This window comes from Palaemon carinicauda, chromosome 1 (assembly GCF_036898095.1).
Source record: "Palaemon carinicauda isolate YSFRI2023 chromosome 1, ASM3689809v2, whole genome shotgun sequence".
NCBI classification, from domain to species: domain Eukaryota; kingdom Metazoa; phylum Arthropoda; class Malacostraca; order Decapoda; family Palaemonidae; genus Palaemon; species Palaemon carinicauda.
Window position 1 is genome coordinate 252,377,416 of NC_090725.1, and position 23,841 is coordinate 252,401,256.

The following is a 23,841-nucleotide window of genomic DNA, read 5'->3' on the forward strand; positions in this document are numbered from 1 at the left end:
CTGAAGATGATGATGATGCAGATGATCCTCAACCAGGGACATCCACTGATTCCCAGCCTCAGAAACGTTTTTCCGCAAGCAAAGGATGGTTCGCGAAGTTTCAGAAACGCTTCGCCCTGAAAAGCGTTTCCCTGCATGGGGAGTCTGCTTCCGCTGACACTGCCGCTGCTGAAACTTACGTGAACCAGACTTTCAAGAACATTATCGCTGAAGGTGGATACAAGCCGGAACAAGTCTTTAATATGGATGAAACCGGCTTGTTTTGGAAGAGAATGCCGTCGCGAACTTTCCTGTTCAAAGAGGAAGCCAAAGCCTCTGGCTTTAAGGCATTCAAGGATCGCGTTACCCTCGTGATGTGTGGCAATGCTGCTGGATTTTTGTTAAAGCCGGGGCTTATTTATAAGTCGAAAAATCCTCGCGCTTTGAAAAACAAAAATAAGAATCTCCTTCCCGTGTACTGGATGCATAATCAAAAAGCATGGATTACGAAGATGCTGACCTCCAACTGGTTCCACCAGTGTTTCATCCCGCAAGTCCATGAATATCTCTTAGAGAAGGGCTTGCCATTCAAGATCCTTCTCCTTATGGATAACGCTGGCGGACACGCAACTGACCTGTCGTGTGAGGGCGTTCAGGTTGAGTTCCTGCCACCCAACACCACGTCATTAATTCAACCAATGGACCAGGGGGTTATCAGGGCGTTCAAGGCCCTCTACACGAAGAATACCTTGGCGGACCTCGTTGCGTGTGTGGATGCTGCCCAAGATGACGAGGATGAAGACTTCAACTTGAAGGCGTACTGGCGGCAGTACACCATAGCCACGTGCCTGCAGAATATTCAAAAGGCACTTCAAGAGATGAAACCTGCAACCGTAAATGCGAGCTGGAAGAAGCTGTGGCCCGATATTGTTTACGACGACAAGGGATTTACTCCGTCGGAAATCCAACACTCTGCAATACGGAAATCTGTGCAGTTGGCTGCCATAATTGGGGGTGACGGGTTTGGCGACATGACGACTGAAGACGTCGACGAGTTGTTGGACTGCCATTCCCAGCCCCTAACTGACGCAGACCTCGAAGACCTGACGAAATCGGCAAGTGAGGAAGAGAGTGAGGGTACCCAGGAAGAGACCCAAGAAAATGTCGAAGAAACGGGCTTAACATTAGAACGGCTCGCCAAGTTCTGCAACCATATGAAGGAGGCGAAAGAAATGTTGCAAGAGTGGGACGAGGATATGGTTCGCTCGATGCAATTCTGCAACAAGGTTGATGACATCACGACTCCCTACAGGATGCTCTTGGATCGAAAAAAGAAGCAGCGGCAACAACTTCCGATCACAATGTTTTTTCAGCCTCGCAAAAAAGAGCCAGTTCCTCCTGCTAGTACGCCTTCGGAAGAAATTGAAGAAGTTGAAGAGGTGTCCCAGGAAAAGACACCTCCGTCTGAAGAGACGTAAAATACTATCATTGACTGCACAGTAGAACACATCATCAGCTTCATCATCATCATTTCTACTGTGCAGCAAATTCATCGCCATCGTCATTCAAGTTTTTCTTGAACTTCTTTCGTGGTGAGTACAGTAACAATCTTTATTTTTTACTTTAACCTGTTTTATAGTTTAGTAATGTACGTACTGTATGCATTAAGTTAAAGGGAAGGTTTTAAAAGTCTACATGTTGTAACCTATCATATTTTTTTTGTTTAAAATTTACATTTACGTACGTAAAACAATCTCTCTCTCTCTCTCTCTCTCTCTCTCTCTCTCTCTCTCTCTCTCTCTCTCTCTCTCTCTCTCTCTCTCTCTCTCTCTCTCTCTCTCTCTCTCAAATTGTTTTCCTGCTTTGCTACGTACAAGTACTGTATAATTTATATTTGTAAGGTAACATATTTTGTAAATGCTTTTACTGTAAATACTGTATGTACTGTATCATTATTTATCACTATCATCATGCGTGTTAAATGCCTTGTTTGTTCTGAGCGTGGTTGTTTACTGAGCGTACACGCCGTCGTTTCAGGCGGCGTCATAAAGAAAAAGATTTCATTTGGAAGTCCTAAGAAAAATACGTAAACTAAAACATTGGTAATAAAAAAATCAACATACAGTACTGTATAATCAATATAATCGATGCAAAAACTAACCATACGTACATATATGTGTACACTAAATGAGTTTGTTTCTTCATTATGATCAGAGATGAACGTAAACAAAACATTGGTTGCCATTTTTTATCGTGCTTTTTAGGTGTTTAGGAAACACATGATATAAAATCGCCTTTAATATTTGTGCCTGTTTTAGTTTAGGGTGCTGTAGTACATGCATTAAGTGTTCTGTACATTAAAGGGTGGTTTGTTAACAGTACTACGTACAAGGGAAGGTTTTAAAAGTCCGAATATACATGTTAAATAAATAGGTAAATATGCTGTCACTACTTCGCGGATTTTCACCTATCGCGCCCGCGTCTGGAACCTATCTACCGCGATAAACGAGGGTTCACTGTACACCCCCACCTGTATAGCGATCGCTGGCGTATTTTGTCCTTAGGTTTTTCTGTCGGGCAGCAGAGCTGACAGCTATATGATCACCGGCTAAGTTTAATATTGAAAAACATGTTTTTCTATTGCTATTATCATTCATTTGGGTGTTTTTACAAAGTTGGGAATAGATTTTTGTTCTTATTTTATTATGGGGAAAATTGAATTAAGATATGATCAGACTGACATATGAGCTTGGTCCAGGAACGAATTATACTTGTATGTCAAGGTAAAGTATTACTGTACAGTATTTTATGTAAATTAACTTTATATTCATTAACCCCATAAGGATTAGTGCCTTCAATGTACCTTAGGCAAGGTACTGTAGGCCTTATTCAAGGGTCTTTGCAGTATTCCTTCAGCTGCCTAGCTTTACTTGTTCTATGCCTTTCTCCTTTACCTCCATTTGCACTTCCTTTCTTCCCTCTTGCTGTCTAACCTCTTCTAAATTTCCCTTCATTGTGTAACTGCAGAGTTTTACCTCAATTGCAATTGGATGTTGTATGGCCTCACCAGTCCCATTGCTGGGCTATAGCCTAAATTCATAAATCATAAATCAAAATTGAATTATTGGGCATTTGTGTAGTATATTATATGGCACACCTAATCTTATAATTACAGAGTTCATTTACAAAATCATGTTTACTAACAAAAACAGCTTTATGTATTCCCTTGTCAAAGAGTAGAACTACTGTATAAAGATATTGAGAATTGTATTTACTAAGCATGCCAAATCCTTTATTGGTATTAAGTTCTCCTCAGACAGGGATCAAAATTGTTCATAATAGATCTTTTGTCACATCTACCTGACATTTTTAAGTTACAAAAATGTTCATTACTTTTTACAGATCTTCAGACAGTGTTGCAGAAAAACGACTGAGTATGACATAGATGGAACAGCAGTATCATGTACAAGAGATAACTTTATTGAATTGCTGGATGACCAGTCTAAGGAATAGTGATAATACCAACTATCATGAATATAAGTATGATGTCCAACAGATTGAAGATAAAGATTACACTGTTTGAAGCTGTCAAAATAACACATAATTGCTCTGTATAATGAGTAAATATGACAAATGTCTACAGTCATGCCTTGATTCAGCTTTTAAAATGGAATACAGTATTTAAAATATAAGCTTAATTAATTATTTTTATATTTGTAGAAAGTAATGTGAAGTATTTTTAAATTGCAAAAACACTGTCCCTGAATTTTTTATGTGAGCAAGTACAAAGTTTTTTTCAAATGGAAATGGAACATTTATTTAAAATTATTAACCTCTAATTTTAAGTACTAGTTTTTAACGATGTAATGTAAATTTATATTCTATGTAATCTCCATGTTTGTTATTCCTAAGGAGTCATGTGTTTTCAGTCTATCTTGAGTCATTTTGGTATACAGAATAATAGCATATACTGTATAAATGGAAGTCACTGCTTCAAGTGTAAAGCTTGAAATAAAATTATTTTGTAATTGCACCTCTTTGCCTCCAAACACACATTTTACCTAAATTAAAATATTTTATCCTCAGGAACATGTGCAAACATTGTCAATATTAGAATATGACAAATCTGGAAGTGATTTGTAATTTTCCTAACTATACAAACAAGGCTAGATATCAGTTTAGAGATCGATGTTACTGTATAGACATGTCGTATGACAATGAAACAATCTCCAACAGATTTAGTAGATTTGAAAACCAAGCCCTCAGAAGGATATTGGGCATTAAACAGCAGGACAGGATTAGAAATGAAACTATAAGAGATTCCTCAAATGCCATATATGGACAAAATCATGGTTAGGGGTAGATGGAGATGGTTTGGGCATGCTCTTCGCACTCCAAGAGAAATTAGTTCAGCAAACTTTCAACTAGGCTCCACAAGGCACTAGAAAAGTTGGAAGACCCATGCCTACATGGCTGAGAACTATGAAGTGTGAAGTAGGAGATGATAAATGGAGAAATGATATTTTCATCATAAAATACATTTTTGAACATACTTACCCGGTGGTTATATATATAGCTTTAGTCCCTGACGTCCCGGCAGAAATTTCAAAACTCGCGGCAATCGCAGATTGGGTAGCCAGGTGTACCACCAGCATGCCCTCTAGCGAGGTACCTGAAACCATTCCAGTAATTCCTCAGATCTTCCATGCCCATAGGTCTCTAGAGGGGAGGAGGGGGGAAATTAAATTATATATAACCACCGGGTAAGTATGTTCAAAAATTTATTCTATTATGAAAATATCATTTTTAAACATCTGACTTACCCAGTGGTTATATATATAGATGATTGACACCCTTGGTGGAGGGTCAGAGACAGCCAACATTGTTGGAATTTTACTTAAGAGTTAATAAACAAGCTTAAGAGTTTGTACCTGATAAGGAAGCTGACTTCAATGAATTCTTTCATTATATCCGCTTTCCTTATGAGATCCAGCGATGCACCCAGGGGGCTGAAGACCTCTAGGAGCTGTCAAACCGGTCTAAAAACCTTTATGTGACAGGACCTCCTCCAATACTCTTGTTCCAGGCACTCTCAAGGAACAAATTGACCACCTGACTAAAATCAATGATTGTGGAAGACTGTTGCAATCTCCACGAACAACCATAAAAAAAACAAAAGTTCCAAGAGAAGAAAATGATATTAGGATTATGGGAATGTAGTGGAGGATCCTTCCCCCACTACTGCACTCGTTGCTACGAATGGTCCCAGAGTGAAGCAGTTCTCATAAAGAGTGGACACCTTTTAAATAATGTGAAGCGAACACAGATTTACTCCTCCATAAGGTTGTGTCCATAATGCTCTGCAACGATCTATTCTGCCTGAAGGCCACCGAAGTTGCTACAGTTCTAACTTCATGCGTCTGACTTTTAAAAGCTTGAGGTCTGCCTTACTGCAATGTGCATGAGTTTCTCTTATTAAGAGCCTGATGAAGAATGAAAGTGCATTCTTCGACCTATGTAACGAGGGCTTCTAGACCGAGCCCCAAAGAGCTTCCGACTTGCCTAGCAACTCTTTCGTTCAGTCCAGGTAGAACTTCAGGGCTCTTACAGGACACAGGACCCTCTCCAACTCCTCGCCAACCACATCCAAAAGGTTCGGAATCTCAAAAGCCTTGAGCCAAGGTTGAGAAGGGCGTTCGTTCTTGGCGAGAAAGCCTAACTGCAATGAGAGAATAGCATTGTTATCTCGAAAAAATAAATTCGGAGATTATTTTTATTTTTCCTAACCATACAAACCTTAGCTATTTACATTGGGTTTACTTTCGGCGTAGCTGAAATTGACGAGCCATTAGATTTTAACGAGGGTTTACTACCCCGCGCTAGTTAGCAGGGGTAGGGGGAGGGGTAGCTTGCTACCCCTCCCCCCCTCACACACCGGTGAAATGTCTCACTTCACTTAGAGGTAGGACTTGACTTGGGGGACAGGGCTGGCAGGCGAATATGTGTAAATTGCTAAGGTTTGTATGGTTAGGAAAAATACAAATTATCTCCGAATTTGTCATTTGTTCCATAACCGAAATACAAACCACGCTATTTACATTGGGTGACTTATCCCTTAGGAAGGGTGGAAAGTCCCCAGCCATACTGGCTTTGGCTTACCCGGGGACTCAGAATCCGAGTGAGTCACACTCGAGAAAAGGAGTCCCTGCACCTCACAAGTTCCTTGCTCCGCAAGGAAACGTGTGACCTACATAAGCTTGTGTATGAAGGAAAAAAGTGTGACCCGTCCTAGGCAGTTGACCTGGAGTTCTAGAAGGAACTCTGGGTTAGGACGTTCCCAATACCACCTCGTCAGGGTATGGGGGACGCGACAGTATTGTCTCAATACTTGGAACACAAGGAAGCGTGGTTTACCTGCAGAGGTTTGAGGTCAGCTATGCAGAGACCAGGATGCTGCCTCCCCAGTAGAGGGAACGATGAAGAAAGAAGTAAGGGCCAGACATACTTCTTCCGTTCATGCAGTCTAAAACCTGATAACAATGCCCTCAACCTTCTGCTACCTGTCCAAAAAGGAGCCTGAGGTTAGACCAGCTGTTGTGTAGCCACCACAGAGCGATAGAAACGTATCGATACCCCTGTGGGTCACGTCCTCCAGGAAGTGGGCTGCGAAGGTCACTAGACGCTTCCAGACTCCAGCTTGTAGCACCTGCGTCACAGAGTAGTTCTTCTTGAAGGCGAGGGACGTTGCGATGTATCCGACATCGGGCTGTAGGGCGACGTGACGGGGGAGGGTCTGGATTCAGGTCGAGATGAATGCCCTTGAGTCCGAGCTGAAAAGGCATACTGGTGACTCTCCCCTGCGTCCTTCCTGTGCTCCCAAACCGGGCTTGCACGTGAGGACAAACTGCAGCTGTTCTCAAAGATAACCCCTCGGTTCCTTTACTGGCAAGAAGGAGAAGGTCTGGGTGATCTGATACAGAACGGAGACTCGAAATCTTGAAGGAGTCGAACCGAAGGTCCGGGACTCCAGATTCTGAGTCTAGAAAACAACTCAGGAGCGAACCTGAATGTTACCTCCCCCTATTCTCTTGAAAGGGCGGAGTCGTACGAGACCATGAAGATTGCTTACACACTGGCCGAGGCCAGAGCGAGCAGGAGCACCGTCCTCCAAGACGGACGACGATCAGAGGCCTGACGTAATGGTTCGTAAGAAGATCTCTTAAGGGACTTAAGAGTCCGAACCATGCTCCAACTCCGACTGGGGGCAGGTACGTTCGTAGCTTCGCATGAGCGAAGAAAGATCCACCAGGAAGGAAAAAACCTATTCCTTTCAGCCTGAAGGCCAGGGAAAGGCTGAGCGATAGGCTCCACTGCCGAGAGCGGAAACGAGTTTCCTCCCGCCGATAAGCAATAACTCCGTTACTGCTGGAGTAGAGGCCTCAAGGGAAGAGGTACCTCTCCCACGACACCAACCACAGAAGACTCTCCACTTCGCCTGGTAGACCCCTGCGGATGACTGTCGCAGGTGACGCGACCTCCGCTCCGCGACTGTTGCGGCTTGTCTCTTCGTGAGGAGGCGGCGTAGTGTCTCCAGGCGTGAAGCCGAAGCGATGCTACTGCTTGTGAAAGATGTTGTAGTGTGGTTGTTTGAGTAGCCTGTGTCGTGGAAGAAGCTCTCCCGGGAGTTCCGTCAGGGGATGCAGAAGGTCCGGAAACCGCACTGCGTATAGTTGCAGCGGAGCTCTCAGGGCCATCGAAAGGTTGACAGACAACCTGGTCTCGTTGAGACCCCTCCTCAACAGACAACAAAAGTAGGAAGACGTAGGCGTCGATGCTGTCCCACCGTCACCGGAAAGCATCTTGCCAGAGTGTCTTGGGGTCTGAGACTGGGGGGAAGTACAGCGGAAGCTTGAAGTTCCAGGCTGTCGTGATCAGGTCCCCCAGGCCAGGACTTGCTGGTTACTAGAGGCCAAAGACCCCCAGGTGCTCTCTATCTGTGAGGCTCTGCTCAGATTGTCGGAGAGAACATTCCTCTGCCCGGAATGAGCGAGCCGATAGTGGTATTGAGTGGACTTCGGATCATCTCAGTATCCCTACTGCAAGATGCGAAAGTATGAAAATGTACCTCCCTGCTGGTTGGAATACGCCAGTACCATGGAGTTGTCGCGCACGGAGCGACTCGGCAGGATCTGTAGGATCTGTAGAAGGGCCAGACTACGGCCTCTAAGCCTACCTGAATGATGAGGAGGTACCCTTCAGGTCCTGACCATAGGCCTGAACCGGAACATCCCCCCCCCCCCCTTTTCTTTGAAGAGTCCGAGAACAGCATCAAATGCGGGGGAAGGACGAGAATATCCACTCCCATGCAAGAGGTTCTACAGGTCAACACCCATTGCAGGTCTAATCGTTCCGCTGGTCCCATAGGGGCCAGAAAGTCCGGTTAATCGTTGCTTCGATTCCACCGGAACTTGGGCCGCCTAACAGGGAACTTATCCTGAGGTGACCGTTCGGGACTTAGACGGGTCAATGAGGAAAGGAGACCCAGGAAACGTTCCAAGATAGGGCTGAAAGCTCTCCTTGACTGAGAAAAAGGTTTTGCGACTCTCCTCAGCCTTGCCACAGTCAACTGAAGGGAAGGCTCGGAGGAGTCAATATCATGGCTAGATATTCCAGATGTTGAGGCAGAAGTAGAGAAGGCTCCTAGCAAATTACCATAATCCCTCACTCTTGGTAAAGTCCCGGAACCTTGTCCCGGTGTTGAAGAAGGTCGAACCCGAGACTACCGGAGTTGGCCAGACCTCCAAAAACGAAGGAGGAGGAAGCCTGCTCCTGAGCGGCCATGAAGAAAGCAGGGAGAGTTCTTTAGTGAAAACCTGCGATGCTGCGGCGGGATCGCCACACAGCATCTTAAGCAGGAACATCTGTAGTCTAGGCTGAATTCCAAGTGCTTCCTGGAAGATGGATGGAATGGGACCTGGAAGTACCCGTCCTTCCGATCCAGGGCATAAGGAGTCTTGCGGTCTCGTTACCAGTCAGATCGACTCTGCTGTTCCACGCTGGACGAAGTTTGTTCGACAAACTTGATCAGAGTTGAGAGGTCGAAGACGGAACTCCCATCTCAGATGCTTTCCTACAGGAAAGGATCGACTGAAGAAGCCGGGGGGGAAGCCGTCGACGACCCTATGGAGGACCTTCTCCTAATGCATGGCTCCTTCTGCCCAACGGGCAAACCTGCTGCCAACCCTATGGCATAGAGGCTCAGCGACACTGGATTCGCTGACACTGGAGGAGAGATGTTAAGAGCGAGGCGCGATATCCTTGGCTGATCACGGAGATTGTGCAGGAATCGGCATCGGGAAGCCGTTATCCGGACGAGTAACCTTAGGCATCCCCCCAGCGTGAGACCTGCAAGGGGGGTTGCCAATCCTAGAGTTTGTGAACTCTGCCGCTCCCTCTAGGATTATGCCCCCCCAGAAGAACTTCCCGTCCTACCTGTCCCTGACAGGAGGGGGCTGCTATTGTACACCTTGACTTAGCTGCCGTAGCCGGTTCCGATAACCTAGGCTGACGAGGCTGAATGAAGAGGCGTCGGAGGCTTGCAGGGTCTGGAAGTAAGCGCCTTGGAGGAGTGAAAACGGAATTCGACTTCCTCCGCACAACAGCTGTCCATTTCTCTGTCCTTGGGCTCAAACAAGCTCTTCCCAAGGATGGAAGAGTGTCTGAGCTTGTCGACATCAACGGATGGGACTCCCGAGAGGAAGCCCTCGGTCACTGCATCTAGATGCTCCAACATCGAGTTTGCCCGCAAGTTCGCAACTTGGCGACGGAACGCAAAGGTGCTTGAGCCCGAGAGAAGGAAAGTACCCATGATCTTCCTGGAGCTTCCTTGTACAAAACCTCGGGTCGCAACCAGGGAGGGAAAGGCCTGGTAAGCCCCTTCCACGAAATGGTGGAGAGGAAGGGCTAAACCAGTCACCCCCTGCCCGACGGAGAAATCTCGAAAGAAAAAACTCCCTGGCAAGACCCTTCCAGGGAATGGTGAGGAGGTAGGGCTAAACCAGGTTCTGGAAAGAAGAATGTTGCTCAGACCTCCCTGAAGATTCTTCCTGCCCTTGCACGTGCCATGCTCTGCGTTTACGGGGTGAAGACCGTGTTCTGGAAATACGCACTCCATAAGACTCGCCAGGTTGCCCGTGTTGCGAAACCCCGACGGGAATCGCCCTGGAGCTCGCGCGTGGGTGAACGTGGAAGCGCCCGTGCGCAGGCACGCAGACGAAAGTGCGCGAGGGAGCGCAGGAGGAGGGCGAGCGTGGTTGGAAGGGCGAGAGCTGGCGGTCGGAATCCGATAGTCCGCAGGCGACCGATGACGCATAGGCGAGCGACGGCGCGTTGGCGAGCTTTGGCTTACTGGCAGGAATCACGCTCGCGCGATGGAACACCGATGGTTCGCGCGCGGGCGAACATGGGTGCGCAGGGGCGCGGTCGGGAAGGCGAGCGCAGGCGGCCGGGAGACCGATGGCACGTAGGCGGGCGATGGCGCGCTGACGAGCGATGGCCCGAAGGCGAGTGAAGGCGCGTTGGCGAGCGATGGCGCGTTGGCAAGCGATGGCGCGTTGGCAAGCGATGGCGCGTTGGCAAGCGATGGCGTGTTGGCAAGCGATGGAGCGTTGGCGAGCGGTGGTGCGTTAAAAATGCTAGCGCGCAGGCGAAGAATCGCGTGGGCGCGTAGGAGATCGCTGACTAGAGAAGGTTGACGGCGAGAAGGCGACAGGAAAACTTCTTGCCCGCGCCTAGGTCTGATAGATCGTGGGCGAGAGGGCGAACGTTAGCACGCAGCTGTTCTTTTAAGATACACTCTCAGACTCCTAACGGGGCACAGTAAGAGATGGTCTGGGTCATCTGTTACAGAACGGAGACTCGAAACCCGGAAGGAGTCGACCTTGGGTCCGGCACTCCTGGGTTCTGAGTCTTGGCAACAAACTCAGGGACGAAGCTGAACGTTACCTCCCCCCATCCCCTTAAAGGGGCGACATCGTATGAGAGAGCAAGTAGCTCACTGACTCGCTTGGCCGAGGCCAAAGCTAGCAGGAAAACCGTCTTCCAGGTAAGGTGGCGATCAGAAGCCTGGCGTAATGGTTCGTAGGGAGGTCTCTTCAGAGACCTGAGAACTCGAACCACGTTCCATGGAGGAGGTCTCACTTCCGACTGAGGGCAGGTAAGTTCATAACTCCGTATGAGAAGGGAAAGTTCCAGCGAGGAAGAAATGTCCATTCCTTTAAGCCTGAAGGCAAAACTTAAGGCTGAGCGATAGCCTTTCACTGCCGAGACTGAAAGGCGCATTTCCTCCCGCAGATAAACGAGGAACTCCGCTATTGCTGGTAAAGTGGCATCGAGGGGAGAGATACCCCTTCCACAACACCAACCACAGAGAACTAGCCACTTCGCCTGGTAGATTCCTGTGGATGACTTACGCAGGTGACCAGACATCCTGTTCGCAACTTGTTGCGAAAATCCTCTCTCTGTGAGGAGATGCTGGATAGTCTCAAGGCGTGAAGCCGAAGCGAAGCCACGGCTTTGTGGTAGATGTTGGAGTGTGGTTGTTTGAGTAGCTCGTGACGTGGAGGGAGCTCCCTCGGAACCTCCGTGAGGAGTTGCAGAAGGTCCGGGAACCATTCTGCGTGATGCCATAGCGGAGCTATCAGGGTCATCGAGAGATTGACCGATGTTCTGGTCTTGTTGAGTACCCTCCTTATCAGACAGAACGGGGGAAAGGCGTACACATCGACGTTGTCCCACCGTTGTTGAAAGGCATCTTGCCAGAAAGCCTTGAGGTCCGGGACCGGGGAGCAGTACAGCGGGAGCTTGTAATTCAGCGCTGTAGCGAACAGATCCACCGTCGGGGAACCCCACAAAGTCAGGACTTTGTTGGCTATCTGAGGATCCAAAGACCACTCGGTACTCACTATCTGCGTCGCTCTCCTTAGACTGTCGGCGAGCACATTCCTTTTGCCTGGAATGAAGCGAGCCGCTAGTGAGATCGAGTGGACTTCGGACCATCTCAGGATCTCTACTGCAAGATGGGATAGCTGTTCTGAAAAGGTACCTCCCTGCTTGTTGATATAAGCCACCACTGTGGTGTTGTCGCTCATCACCACCACAGAGTAGCCCGCCAGGACTTGGTGGAACTTCTGAAGTGCCAGGAACGCCTCTAGCAGGTTTATGTGAAGGTACTTTTCTGATCTGACCACAGGCCTGAGGTCCTGTGGTTCAGAACGTGGGCCCCCCACCCTTTGTTTGATGCGTCCAAGAACAGCATCAAATCTGGGGGAGGGACGAGAAGATCCACTCCCTTTCGTAGGTTCTCGTCCGCCACCAACCACTGGAGGTCCGTCCGTTCCGCAGGGCCCATAAGGATCAAAGTGTCCGGGGAGTCGTGGCCTTGACTCCGCCGGGACTTGAGTCGCCACTGGAGGGATCTCATTCCGAGGCGACCGTTGGGAACGAGACGGGTCAGGGAGGAGAAGTGGCCGAGGAGACGAAGCCACGATTGGGCTGGGAGTTCTTCTCGATGAGGTCTCGCGACCTTCCTCAGCCTTGCTATCCTGTCATCTGATGGGAAGGCTTTGTGGAGATTGGTGTCTATGACCATGCCTAGATATACCAGTTTCTGAGACGGCTGCAGGGAGGACTTCTCGAGATTTACCATGATCCCTAGATCCTGCAAACTTCGAGGAGCTTGTCTCGGTGGCGAAGAAGGGTTGCCTCCGAGTCCGCTAGATCAGCCAGTCGTCCAGATAACGAAGGAGACGGATGCCGATCTTGTGAGCCCACGAAGAGATGAGGGTGAATACTCTGGTGAACACCTGAGGGGCTGTGGAGAGACCGAAGCACAGCACCTTGAACTGGTAGATCTTGTTGTCTAGGCAGAATCTTAGGTACTTCCTTGAAGACGGATGGACTGGGATCTGGAAGTACGCGTCCTTCAGGTCCAGTGTACACATGAAGTCTTGTGGTCTCACCGCAAGTCTGACCGTGTCTGCCGTCTCCATGCTGAACGGAGTCTGCTGGACAAACTCGTTCAGGGTTGAGAGGTCGATGACTGGTCTCCAGCCTCCAGACGCCTTTCTCACAAGAAAGAGTCGACTGTAGAAGCCTGGGGACCCGTCCGCGACCTCCTGGAGAGCGTCCTTCTTCAACATGGCCTGGACTTCTGCCCAAATGGCTTGCCCTTTTGCCGATCCCATGGCAAAAGAGCTCAACACACTGGATTCACTGTCAGGGGAGGTAGAGAGGCTGTGAACGTGACGCAATAACCTAGAGTGATCATAGAGATCGTCCAGGCATCTGTCCCAAGTTGCTGCCACCTTGTCGCGCAACTTTGTAGGCATCCCCCCACTGGTAGACATGCAGGGGGACTGCCAACCCTAGCGTTTACGGCCTCGGCTGTTACCTCTAGGGTTCTTGCCTCCCCTGGAGGACTTCTTGCTCCTTCTGCTCTTGGCAGGAAAGGGCTTAGACACCTTCGGCTTCGCTGCAGTAGTCTTCTTCGTGTCCTTAGCTGGACGGGGCTGTTGGGCCGCTGGAGTTTTGTAGGGCCTCGATGTCAGGGCCCTATGGATGAGGGAATCCTGGTTGGACTTCCTCCACCTCTCAGCGGTGAGCTCCACGTCCTTAGCCTCAAACAAACTCTTACCGAACACGGAATAGTGTCTGAGCCTGCTAACCTCCGAACTGGGAACCTTCTGGTGGAACCTCTCGGCCACAGCGTCCCGACGTTTGAGAATCATATTGGCCCACAAGCTCGCAACTTGGTGGGCCAGAAACTCAATGGTCCACGTGCCCGAGAGTAAGAAAGTCTCCAGCGCCTTCCTGGTGCTTTCTTTGGAGAGGTCCTCGGACCGCACCAGGATGCCCAGAGACCCCAGCCAGATGTCAAGCCAGGAAGTTGCCTGCATGGCACACTTGGTGACCTTCTCCTGGCTCAAGATCTCAGTGGCTAAGAAGGACACGTGCCGGTTGGAGAGTCTCTCAAGAGGGACTCCCCCTGTGAGTTCTTCCACAGAGTGGTGTAACGGAAGACTCAGACAAGACTCCTCAAGAATCTCAAAGTACCTCCTCTGATGGACTCGAGGAGGCGGGAGGAGCTTGTTACCGGCACTGGATCAGCTGGAGGAGGCAAGCTCAGAGAGCTGGCCCTCGACCTTGTCCCTGGCACTCTTCATCCCTTGAGACCAGGGCAAAGCTGCACTGGCTATAGAGGGTTTCTGGGTGCCATAGACGCGGTCCAGGACCGTGTCCCTATCTTCACGAGGGGGAATCTTAGGGTCTGGGATCCCGTTGAGGTTCCTCATGAGGGTCAGGACTTGCCAGAAAGCGTGTTCTGACTCCTGGTGCTCTCCTCCTGAAGGACTGGCAGCGAAGTCTCCCGTCCCCAGTGGCTCTTCCTGGGGGGACACGTGGACATCCTTGGCGGGTCTAGATGGTTCCTGCCTGATCCTTGCTGACGATTTAGGAATCGTCTTAAGAGTCCTTAGGCTCCCTCCTGGGCGGGATACAGGACTCGAGTAACGAAGGGGGCAGGCTCTTCTCCACCCCTGGACGAGAAGACTTCTCAGGGAGAGGCGGCGTTTCCCCCATTGGTGCGATGGGGGAATGGTCCGGCTCACCCAACTCTCCTGAGGATGGGTAATCCTCATCCGCAGGGGAGGGAGAGAAAGTCTGGGGGAGAGAAGGAGCCTTGTGCAAGGACCTGCGAGGAGACAAAATAGGCCTTGGAGGTGTTTCCACGGGAGAGACTCCTCTCTTCCTTTTCAGGAGGGAGGAAGCTGCCGCTGGTTTGTGACCCCCGTCAGAGAGGGCGGGCTTAATCCCCTGCACAAGAGCTCTGACTAGGGTACCGAACCAGGGCTGCTGGCTGACAGTCGCACTGTCAGACACTCCCTCTGGAGGGTAGGGGATCGTACGATCCCTAGGAGGAGTCGATAAATGCGGGTTCGCCTGTGGGGCTGAAAGGAGAGAGTTCCTAGACCTGTCCGGGAACCGCTCCTCCTCCGGCGAGTGCGCTGGTCTGCGCTTGCAGGTAAGGGAACGAGAGGAAGACCTGTCCGCCTGGTGACGCTCGCGCTGGGGGTCGCGCGTGAAAGACGGGTCGCTCGTGAAAGGGTCACGACGAGAGGGTCGCGCGACACAGGAAACTCGCGGCCGCGCGTGCGTATCAGCGTGGGCGAGAGAGGGCGCGGTGGCGCGCAGGCGAGGACACAGGAGTGTGGGAGCTAAGGTGCGCTGGCGATGGAGCGGGCGCGGGAGCGCACAGGAGCTGGAGCAGGCGCAGGAGCGCGCAGGAGCTGGAGCAGGCGGGTGAGCGCGTAGGAGATGGCGAGAGCGTGTGGCACGCAGGAGCCGGAACGGGAGGCGGCCGGACGCGAGGGCGCGCAGCATCCTGATGCGGCCCCGGAGGGCGCGAGATAACGGGGACGCCTGAGCGCGTGTCCGGGAGAACCGGGCGAGGGCGCGTGAGCGCTGGTTCAGGATCGCGCGAGGCAGGGATGGCGCGGAGGTTGGCACTAGTCCGACAGGACCAGCATGCTTGCCTGTGGGCGCACTGGGCGCGCCGGCGATCGTGGGCGGGCATCAGGATGCGGCCGCGCAGGGCGTGCGGTTGGATGAGGGCGCACAGGTGTGAGCTGGAGGGTTGCGTGAGGCGCCTTGATGACAGGAACGGGGCGCGTGACAGGAACGGGGCGAGCAACCGGAGCGTCGTGCGCGGCTGGAGCGCGTGCAGGAGAGCCCAGGGGCAGCCGTGAGCGCCCGTGCGCTAGCTTAGGAGGCTCCTGGGCGACACGCTGAGATGTTGAAGCACGTTGATGCGTTGGCAAGCGCGTGTGCGCTGGATCTGGAACTGCGCGTGGGCACGTTTCGCGCGTCACTCCAGACGGGCGCTGCGAGTCCAGAGGAACCTGTGGGCGCCTGTGCGCCAGCGAAGGAACCTCTTGGACTGCGCGCGACTAGGCAGGAACCGGTGGACGCTGGGGCGCCGGTGGGCGCGTGTGCGCAGGTGAGTGCTGGCGCACTGTAAAAGGAACTGCTGGAGGGCGCCGGGGCGCAGAAGGACGTGGGCGCGCAGGGGAACCCTGGCGCGTAGCAGGAACGGTGGCGCGCATGCGCGTGGGTGAGCGCTGTGGCACTAAGTCAGGAACAGCGGCAACAGCAGGAACAGCGACGACAGCAGCAGGAGGGCGCACAGGAAGAACCTGGCGCTTGAGGGCGAGAGGCGCGGTTTTGTGCTCAAGACCCTTCAGCCCCAAAGGGCCCGGAGACTGCGCAGGGGCAGGATCAGGTGACGCGTCACGCGCATCAGGAACATTAGAGGTTGACGGCAAATCAGTAGGTCTGGAGGGAGACTGGTCACTGTGTCCCGAAGGACGACCATCATCCGAAGGTGATCGCAAACGATCCCCGGAGAGGTCTACGGTGGTAGCTGGCAGGATCGGCGAACGGCGAGTCGTCTCCTCCGCAGAGGAATGTGGCGACGACGAGCCAAAGAGGCGCCTCCTAACCCCCATGTGAGGAGAAGGAAGGCCTCTACAGCGAAGGGGAGGACGAGCCTTCCGCCTTATACGCCCACGAGGGGCCGTGGGATCAGCAAGCTGACCATCAAGGGGCCTCCGAAGAGGAGTCTCTGTAAGTGAACTTCCCCGAGGGGGAGAATCACCGGCAGGAGAGACCGTGGGGCTTAGGTCCTACCTCGAAGGGTGTTTGGAGGGGGACTCTAAGCCGTCAGCTACCTCAGCCACAGGAACGGGGTTTGACTTGACCCACGAGATGACTCCGTCACAACAAGGTCAACCACAGACAGAGGATCTATCCCTGCTGTAGTTGGCGATTGTTTGACGGCTGCACCAAGTTTGATCATCATGTCAAACAGGGCTTCCTTGGAGGGCGAACCCTGCAGCCCCAAGGGAGCCCAAAGCTGAAACAAATCATAATTCGACATCAAATCCTCCTCCGGGGGAGGAGGGGCAGCCGCCTCGCTATGGGAGGCAACTACCTCTCCCGCACCCTGGGATCGGTCAACAGCAAAGCGGACTACGCTACCACTTGCCGGCCTCTCGAAAGAGACCGCTCGAGGGGGAGCTTCGGAGGAGGAAAGGGCAACGGAAGAAGTAGTCCTGGAATTTTCTCTCTTCAGAGAAGCCTCTGAAGGAGAAAGATCCCTTTTGGCCTTCTTCTTCCGGCACCGGGCAAACCTCTCCCACTGGGAGGTAGACCACTCCCAACATTCAATACATACATTACCACTATCACACCGCTGGCCCCTACAGTGAGGACATAAGGAGTGGGGAGCGGTATCGACTGCCGACATAAAGGTCCCACAAGGGCGGCCGGGAAGTCCAGGGCAAGTACGCATGGTAGTAAAGGCCAACTTCAAGCACACTGAAAGAAGAGAAAGCAAAAACAGATTAATTATCGCAGTCAAAGCGAGGGAGAGCGCAGACAGGTCTGTTCTCTTCCAGAGCCAAAAGTAAAGTGAAGCATTCACCGGTGTGTGTGTGTGTGTGGGGGGGGGGGGGTAGCTAGCTACCCCTCCCTAACCCCGCTAACGAGCGGCGGGGTAGTAAACCCTCGTTAAAACTTTTATGACTCGTCATTCAGCTACGCCGAAGTAATTACCCCATGTAAATAGCGTGGTTTGTATTTCAGTTACGGAACAAATTCTTGTTTAATCTTATTACTTACCAGAAATTCTTTAAATTCTGAAGAAGTAAATTCTCCTCCATTATCACACCTTAATATTTTAACAACACCATAAGAACTAGTATCAGCAAGGAATTTCTTAGTATCATTAAGTGCATCACTTTTCTGCTTCAAGAAATAAACAAAAACAGATCCTGAATAATCATCTACAAAAACAATACAATATTTAGATTTTTCCCTTGATTCAATACTCATTGTTCCAGCAAGATCACAATGTACAAATTCCATTTTACTCTTTGCTCTCTCATTTGGTAATCTGTTCCTAGATAAATGCATTATACCTTCATGACAAGTTATGCAATCAAAATTACTTTTGCCACTAATTTTCATACCTTCAGCTTTATCTTCTTACTTCAAAATGTCTTTAACATTGCTGTGTCCCAAAACCTTATGCCACTCCTCTAGTGAACGAGATTTACATGAACTTACATTATTTAGATAATAAAGCTTACCTTTCTTATTTATTTCAAAAGACACACCATTTGGGCTTATCAACTCAGAATGATTAGGATTAAAGCTTACTGTAGCTCCTTTACTAACAGATGATTGTACAGAAAATATATTCTGCTTAAAAGTAGGAATATACAAGGCATTATCAAGAACGTTTTGTTTTATACCATTTGTATCGTAAAGTACAATTTTAGCCTTACCTTTACGTTTACCTTTAACAATATTCTTGCATCTTGCACCATCTGCAAGTTCAACCATATGTTTTGATTCATCAAAGTCTTCATCAAAACACTTAAACTTGGATTTATCAGTAATGATGTGCGTAGTAGCACCACAATCAACAAGAACTTTACATACATCAGTAGATATGTTATCAACAGAGCAACTTATTTTGAAACAACATTCCTCATCATTATAATTATTAGTGGATCTAGGCTTACAAACATTCACAGTTGCACTAGAAAATCTAGTAGACCTATTAGCCTTTCTACATTCATCAAAATTGTGTGTAATGGTTTTGCATTCTTTGCACCACTTACCTCTGTCTTTCTTCAACTTACACTTGAAAGACTTATGTCCAGTCTTACCACATGAATAACATCTTACTGATGAGCCACTAGCAGACCCACCACACTGGAAATCAGGATTCTTCTTATTATTCACCTTAAGGACGTTCTCACTCTTCACATTAGGCCTGTGTGCCTCTCGACTCCTCGGGCTTTCTTCATAACTATGTAGCAGAGATTTGAATTCCAGAAATGTAGGCTCACTATCCGTCTGCATAACAACAGTATTAAATGGAGTAAATTCCTCTGGAAGACCCTTCAACACCATAGCAATAAGAAGGCTGTCGCTGATCGTCTCACCATCTGACTTTAACGAAGTAGAGGCTGCCTTTGCTCGAAGAAAATAATCCGTCACACATTCTTTCCCTCTCATTTTCAGTGATGTCAGCTCCGTGTAGAGAGAGATGATTCTTGGTTTCCTCGTACCTTGGTAATGGTCCCGTAGAATCTCTAATGCCTTTCTTCCATCATTGACTGCATCTCTTATTATTAATTGGAGGCTCTTATCATCTAGAACCTGAATGATCTCGGCAAAAATGTCAGCATTTTTAGCACTGAATTCCGCTGAAGTTCGATCTTCACTTTCGTCTAGGCTAAGTTTTCGAAGTCACAGATGGGCTAGAAATTTTATCTCTCACATTTCACATTTCTCCTCATCACCATCAAAATACAACTTCCTCTTGCTTGAGCTGGGCCCATAACCTGTGAGCTCGAAGGACATGATGGTGGGTTATAATAAAAGATTATCACTACACAAGTCACTTTAATGGAGAATGTGGGAGACAGCAGTACACAGTACCTTCGGCAATGAACTTGCCGGTTACACTACACGGACTAAAGAAAGTGGCGTCATGCCACGTACATCATGACAAGAATTATGGGTAAAAACAAATTATTGCACCCAAGCATATAATCAACATTACCAATGCATCATAAATAAAAGTTTCATATTCTAATACTTTCCTCACTGGGCTATTCTCTGTTGGAGCCCTTGGGTTTATAGCATCCTGCTTTTCAAACTAGGGTTGTAGCTTAGCAAATGATGATGATGATGATGATAATAAAAATAATATACACTTTTCTTAGGGACGCATAATAAAACCACAAAAAAATTGCACAAAATATGGGGATCCTCTTCCCTCATTTCTTTACATTTTGTGAGTCGCATACGACTAGAACCCTTGTCCGACGGGCTCCCAACGCAAGGGCCCGTGTTCATCAATGGCTAGACAATCTATGGTAAATTTACAGTTTCATCCATTATGGGGAAACTGGAATAAAAATATATTTGTTGCATCAGAAATAGTGTGGTTCCAACGAATTTAACGTTTATTTTGACCGCAAACCATCCGATTTAGAGATTTACTATGTAATTGGAGTTAAAACAATAAGTTGTTCTAGAATGCAGAAAGACCCTACTTCATCCCAACAATTATGCGGGACACCAGGTGGGAACCGGGGTTTTGGGTGGGGGGGGGGGGCGTCAAATGATATTTGCAATAAATGAATACTTATCCTTCCACCACCCCTGCCCCTATACCCCTACCTAGCCCTACCGGGGGGGGGGGCCTCCGCCCCCCTGCAACCCCCCCTTAAGGCCACAGTGATTTTCAGGGCACTACTGAACCTAATAAACCCACCTAACCTAGCCTAGGGGCCCTGTACCCCTACCTAGGGGCCCTCACCCCTACCTAGGCCTACCGGGGCGGGGCTCTGCCCCCCCCCCCCCTGCAAGCCCCCCTTAAGGCCACAGTGAATTTCGGGACACTACCGAACCTAATACAACCACCTAACCTAGGGCCCTGTACCCCTACCTAGGCCTAGCCCCTGCGACCCCCCCCCCCTTACAGCCACTACCTAACACATCCATCAAACCAAATCCAAAGTGATGGTACTGCTGTATACATCGTTATACTATCACCATTATAATATACTCTATAAATTAATGAAGCTTACCTTAAACTGTTGGTTCATAAAGATATCCTGGTGCTTTGAGGACAAGAAGATGGAATTTCAACTTCTTGTGCAACATGAGACGACGTGCTTGCTATGGCCTTCATGTCTAAGAACGAAATGAAATGCCTGGCTAAGATAATGTATTGTCGCACTGTTGTATTGTCGCGCTGTGATTGGCCAAACATGTGTGACGTCATAGTGGACAGGCGCTGTGATTGGCCAAACGTGTAAGACTTCATAGTGGACTAGTTTGTCTGCGGATTATAGTGGTAACAGGGCTCATTTAAGCAAATACAAGACACAGTCAACAATAACAACAGACTTAGAAAAAATCTGGGAGGAAGACATGAGTAGCGTGAGTTTGATCGTCGATATATAAAGAACTAGGCATTTGCGACAGATAATATTTTACAGAAATACTACAAAAGACTTGCTTTACTCTGGAAATATATTATTATAATAGATTTCCCATAATGGATGACTGTAATAATACCCAATCTATAAGCAAGCAAGCAAGCCCTTGTCTTGCATAAGGCAAGGCAATCTTAATTGAATGAATTTCTTGCTCTGCACAGAAGCCTTCATACCGGTTGCGCTGTCTCCAACCCACCCACGCCCCCCGGATTTGGCATTGTGACCTGAGAAGACAATGCACCCTGGTATGATTATGAGGTCTCGGTGGCAAAAAGAGTTAAAAGAAGAAAAGAGAGACGATGGAGGGCTGCGAGAAATGAGGCTTCTAAAATTGAGTATTGTACCGCACGTAATGCACTGAATAGTTTAATCAGGAAAAAGAAAAGGGAGTACAGTGAACCCTCGCTACTTCGCGGTTCGACAATCGCGGATTCACCACTTCGCGGGGTTTTTCCATAACCCATATATATATACATATCGCGGATTTTCCGGAAAATTCGAAAATACCGCGAAATCTGAAGACCCTCAAATACGATATTTTGTTACCTGTAATTCCATTAATACTGTAATTAGTAATATCTGCTCTTACTGATTGTTCATTGCATTACATATGATATATAATTCAGCACAGAAAGAAATAAAACACGAAAAGAGAATGTGATCATACGATAATTCAGTACCTAGTAAAATTAAATCGAACATGAAACGCAAATCAGATGCAGTCATACCATATTAGAATGGTGTGTACTGTAATGGATGTGCTTCTTTTCCATGAATCTTTTGTATGTATAGGTACGTAGTACAGTACTGCATCCAATAATATTCTTTGTTGCAAAAATCACATTTCGAATAAGCGTACGAGAGAGAGAGAGAGAGAGAGAGAGAGAGAGAGAGAGAGAGAGAGAGAGAGAGAGAGAGAGAGAGAGAGAGAGAGAGAGGCGTAAAATAGCGTACGTAAAGTGTGTATTATTATTATTGTTATTATTATTATTGTTGTTGTTGTTAATAAAATTATTATTGTTATTATTATTAATCATTATTATTATTATTATTACTGTACAGTATTATTATCATTATTTATCATTATTACGGTATTATACTTAATCTACGTACGTTCAGTATGCGCGGGGCATCTTCTATGAGTAGGTAACCAACGCATCATAGTACTGTAAGACGGGTTGTGATTGGTTCAAGCGCTGATAGATGACGAATCAGAACTCAAGTTTTGTTATCTAGCCTGTGATTGGTGTTTTGCCCGCATCTTCTACCCGCAGCATCAAAGTTCTCGCGGGGCTGGATCGTTCACTCTCTGTTACCGCGTATCGCTGAGTAGACGTTCTTAAGTTTGTGAAGTTTAATCTATGCTGTGTGCGACCTTTTTAAGTTGAACTTTTTGTTACAGTACTGTACGTAAATCCTACTGTAATGGCTCCCAAGCGTTCTGCTTCTCTTAAGGCTGGTAGTGAGCCTAAACGCCACCGAAGGATGATGACGATAGCTGAGAAGGTTACGCTTCTCGACATGTTAAAAGATGGTAGAAGTTACGCGGCCGCCGGCCGCCATTTTGGCATCAACGAATCCACCGTTCGCTATATCAAAAAGGACGAGGCGAACATTAGAAAGACGACTGCAATCACCTTTAGCAGATCAGCGAAGCGAGTCGTTACAACGCGTAATAAAACGATCGTACGCATGGAAGGTGCTTTAGCTGTGTGGATTGCCGACTGCCGGAAGAAGAACATAGCGTTGGATACGAACACCATCCAAACACCATCCAAACAAAGGCTTTGAGTTTATATGAGAATTTTGCTGCAAAGGAACCTAAAGACGACGACGGCAACCATGCTGAAGATGATGATGATGCAGATGATCCTCAACCAGGGACATCCACTGATTCCCAGCCTCTGAAACGTTTTTCCGCAAGCAAAGGATGGTTCGCGAAGTTTCAGAAACGCTTCGCCCTGAAAAGCGTTTCCCTGCATGGGGAGTCTGCTTCCGCTGACACTGCCGCTGCTGAAACTTACGTGAACCAGATGTTCAAGAATATTATCGCCGAAGGTGGATACAAGCCGGAACAAGTCTTTAATATGGATGAGACTGGCTTGTTTTGGAAGAGAATGCCGTCGCGAACTTTCCTGTTCAAAGAGGAAGCCAAAGCCTCTGGCTTTAAGGCATTCAAGGATCGCGTTACCTCGTGATGTGTGGCAATGCTGCTGGATTTTTGTTAAAGCCGGGGCTTATTTATAAGTCGAAAAATCCTCGCGCTTTGAAAAATAAAAATAAGAATCTCCTTCCCGTGTACTGGATGCATAATCAAAAAGCATGGATTACGAAGATGCTGACCTCCAACTGGTTCCACCAGTGTTTTATCCCGCAAGTCAGTAAATATATCTTAGAGAAGGGCTTGCCATTCAAGATCCTTCTCCTTATGGATAACGCTGGTGGACACGCAACTGACCTGTCGCATGAGGGCATTCAGGTTGAGTTCCTGCCACCCAACACCACGTCATTAATTCAACCGATGGACCAGGGGGTTATCAGGGCGTTCAAGGCCCTCTACACGAAGAATACCTTGGCGGACCTCGTTGCGTGTGTGGATGCTGCCCAAGATGACGAGGATGAAGATTTTAACTTGAAGGCGTACTGGCGGCAGTACACCATAGCCACGTGCCTGCAGAATATTCAGAAGGCACTTCAAGAGATGAAACCTGCAACCGTGAAT

General features: G+C 48.5%; 1 protein-coding gene and 1 long non-coding RNA gene across 3 annotated transcripts in view; one reads left to right on the forward strand and one right to left on the reverse strand.

Annotated features, from left to right (window-relative positions):
• LOC137655187 (probable G-protein coupled receptor Mth-like 3) overlaps positions 1-4,009 on the forward strand; it is a 176,077-nt gene extending 172,068 nt beyond the window's left edge. For both annotated transcript variants that reach the window (XM_068389073.1, XM_068389080.1), the window contains exon 9: positions 3,382-4,009. In XM_068389073.1, coding sequence (XP_068245174.1) covers positions 3,382-3,492 — 111 coding nt within the window. In that variant the 3' untranslated portion in view covers positions 3,493-4,009. The remainder of the gene's footprint in view (positions 1-3,381) is intronic.
• Positions 1-23,841, reverse strand: part of LOC137655246 (uncharacterized) — a 55,763-nt gene that overhangs the window by 27,878 nt on the left and 4,044 nt on the right. The window lies entirely within an intron of this gene.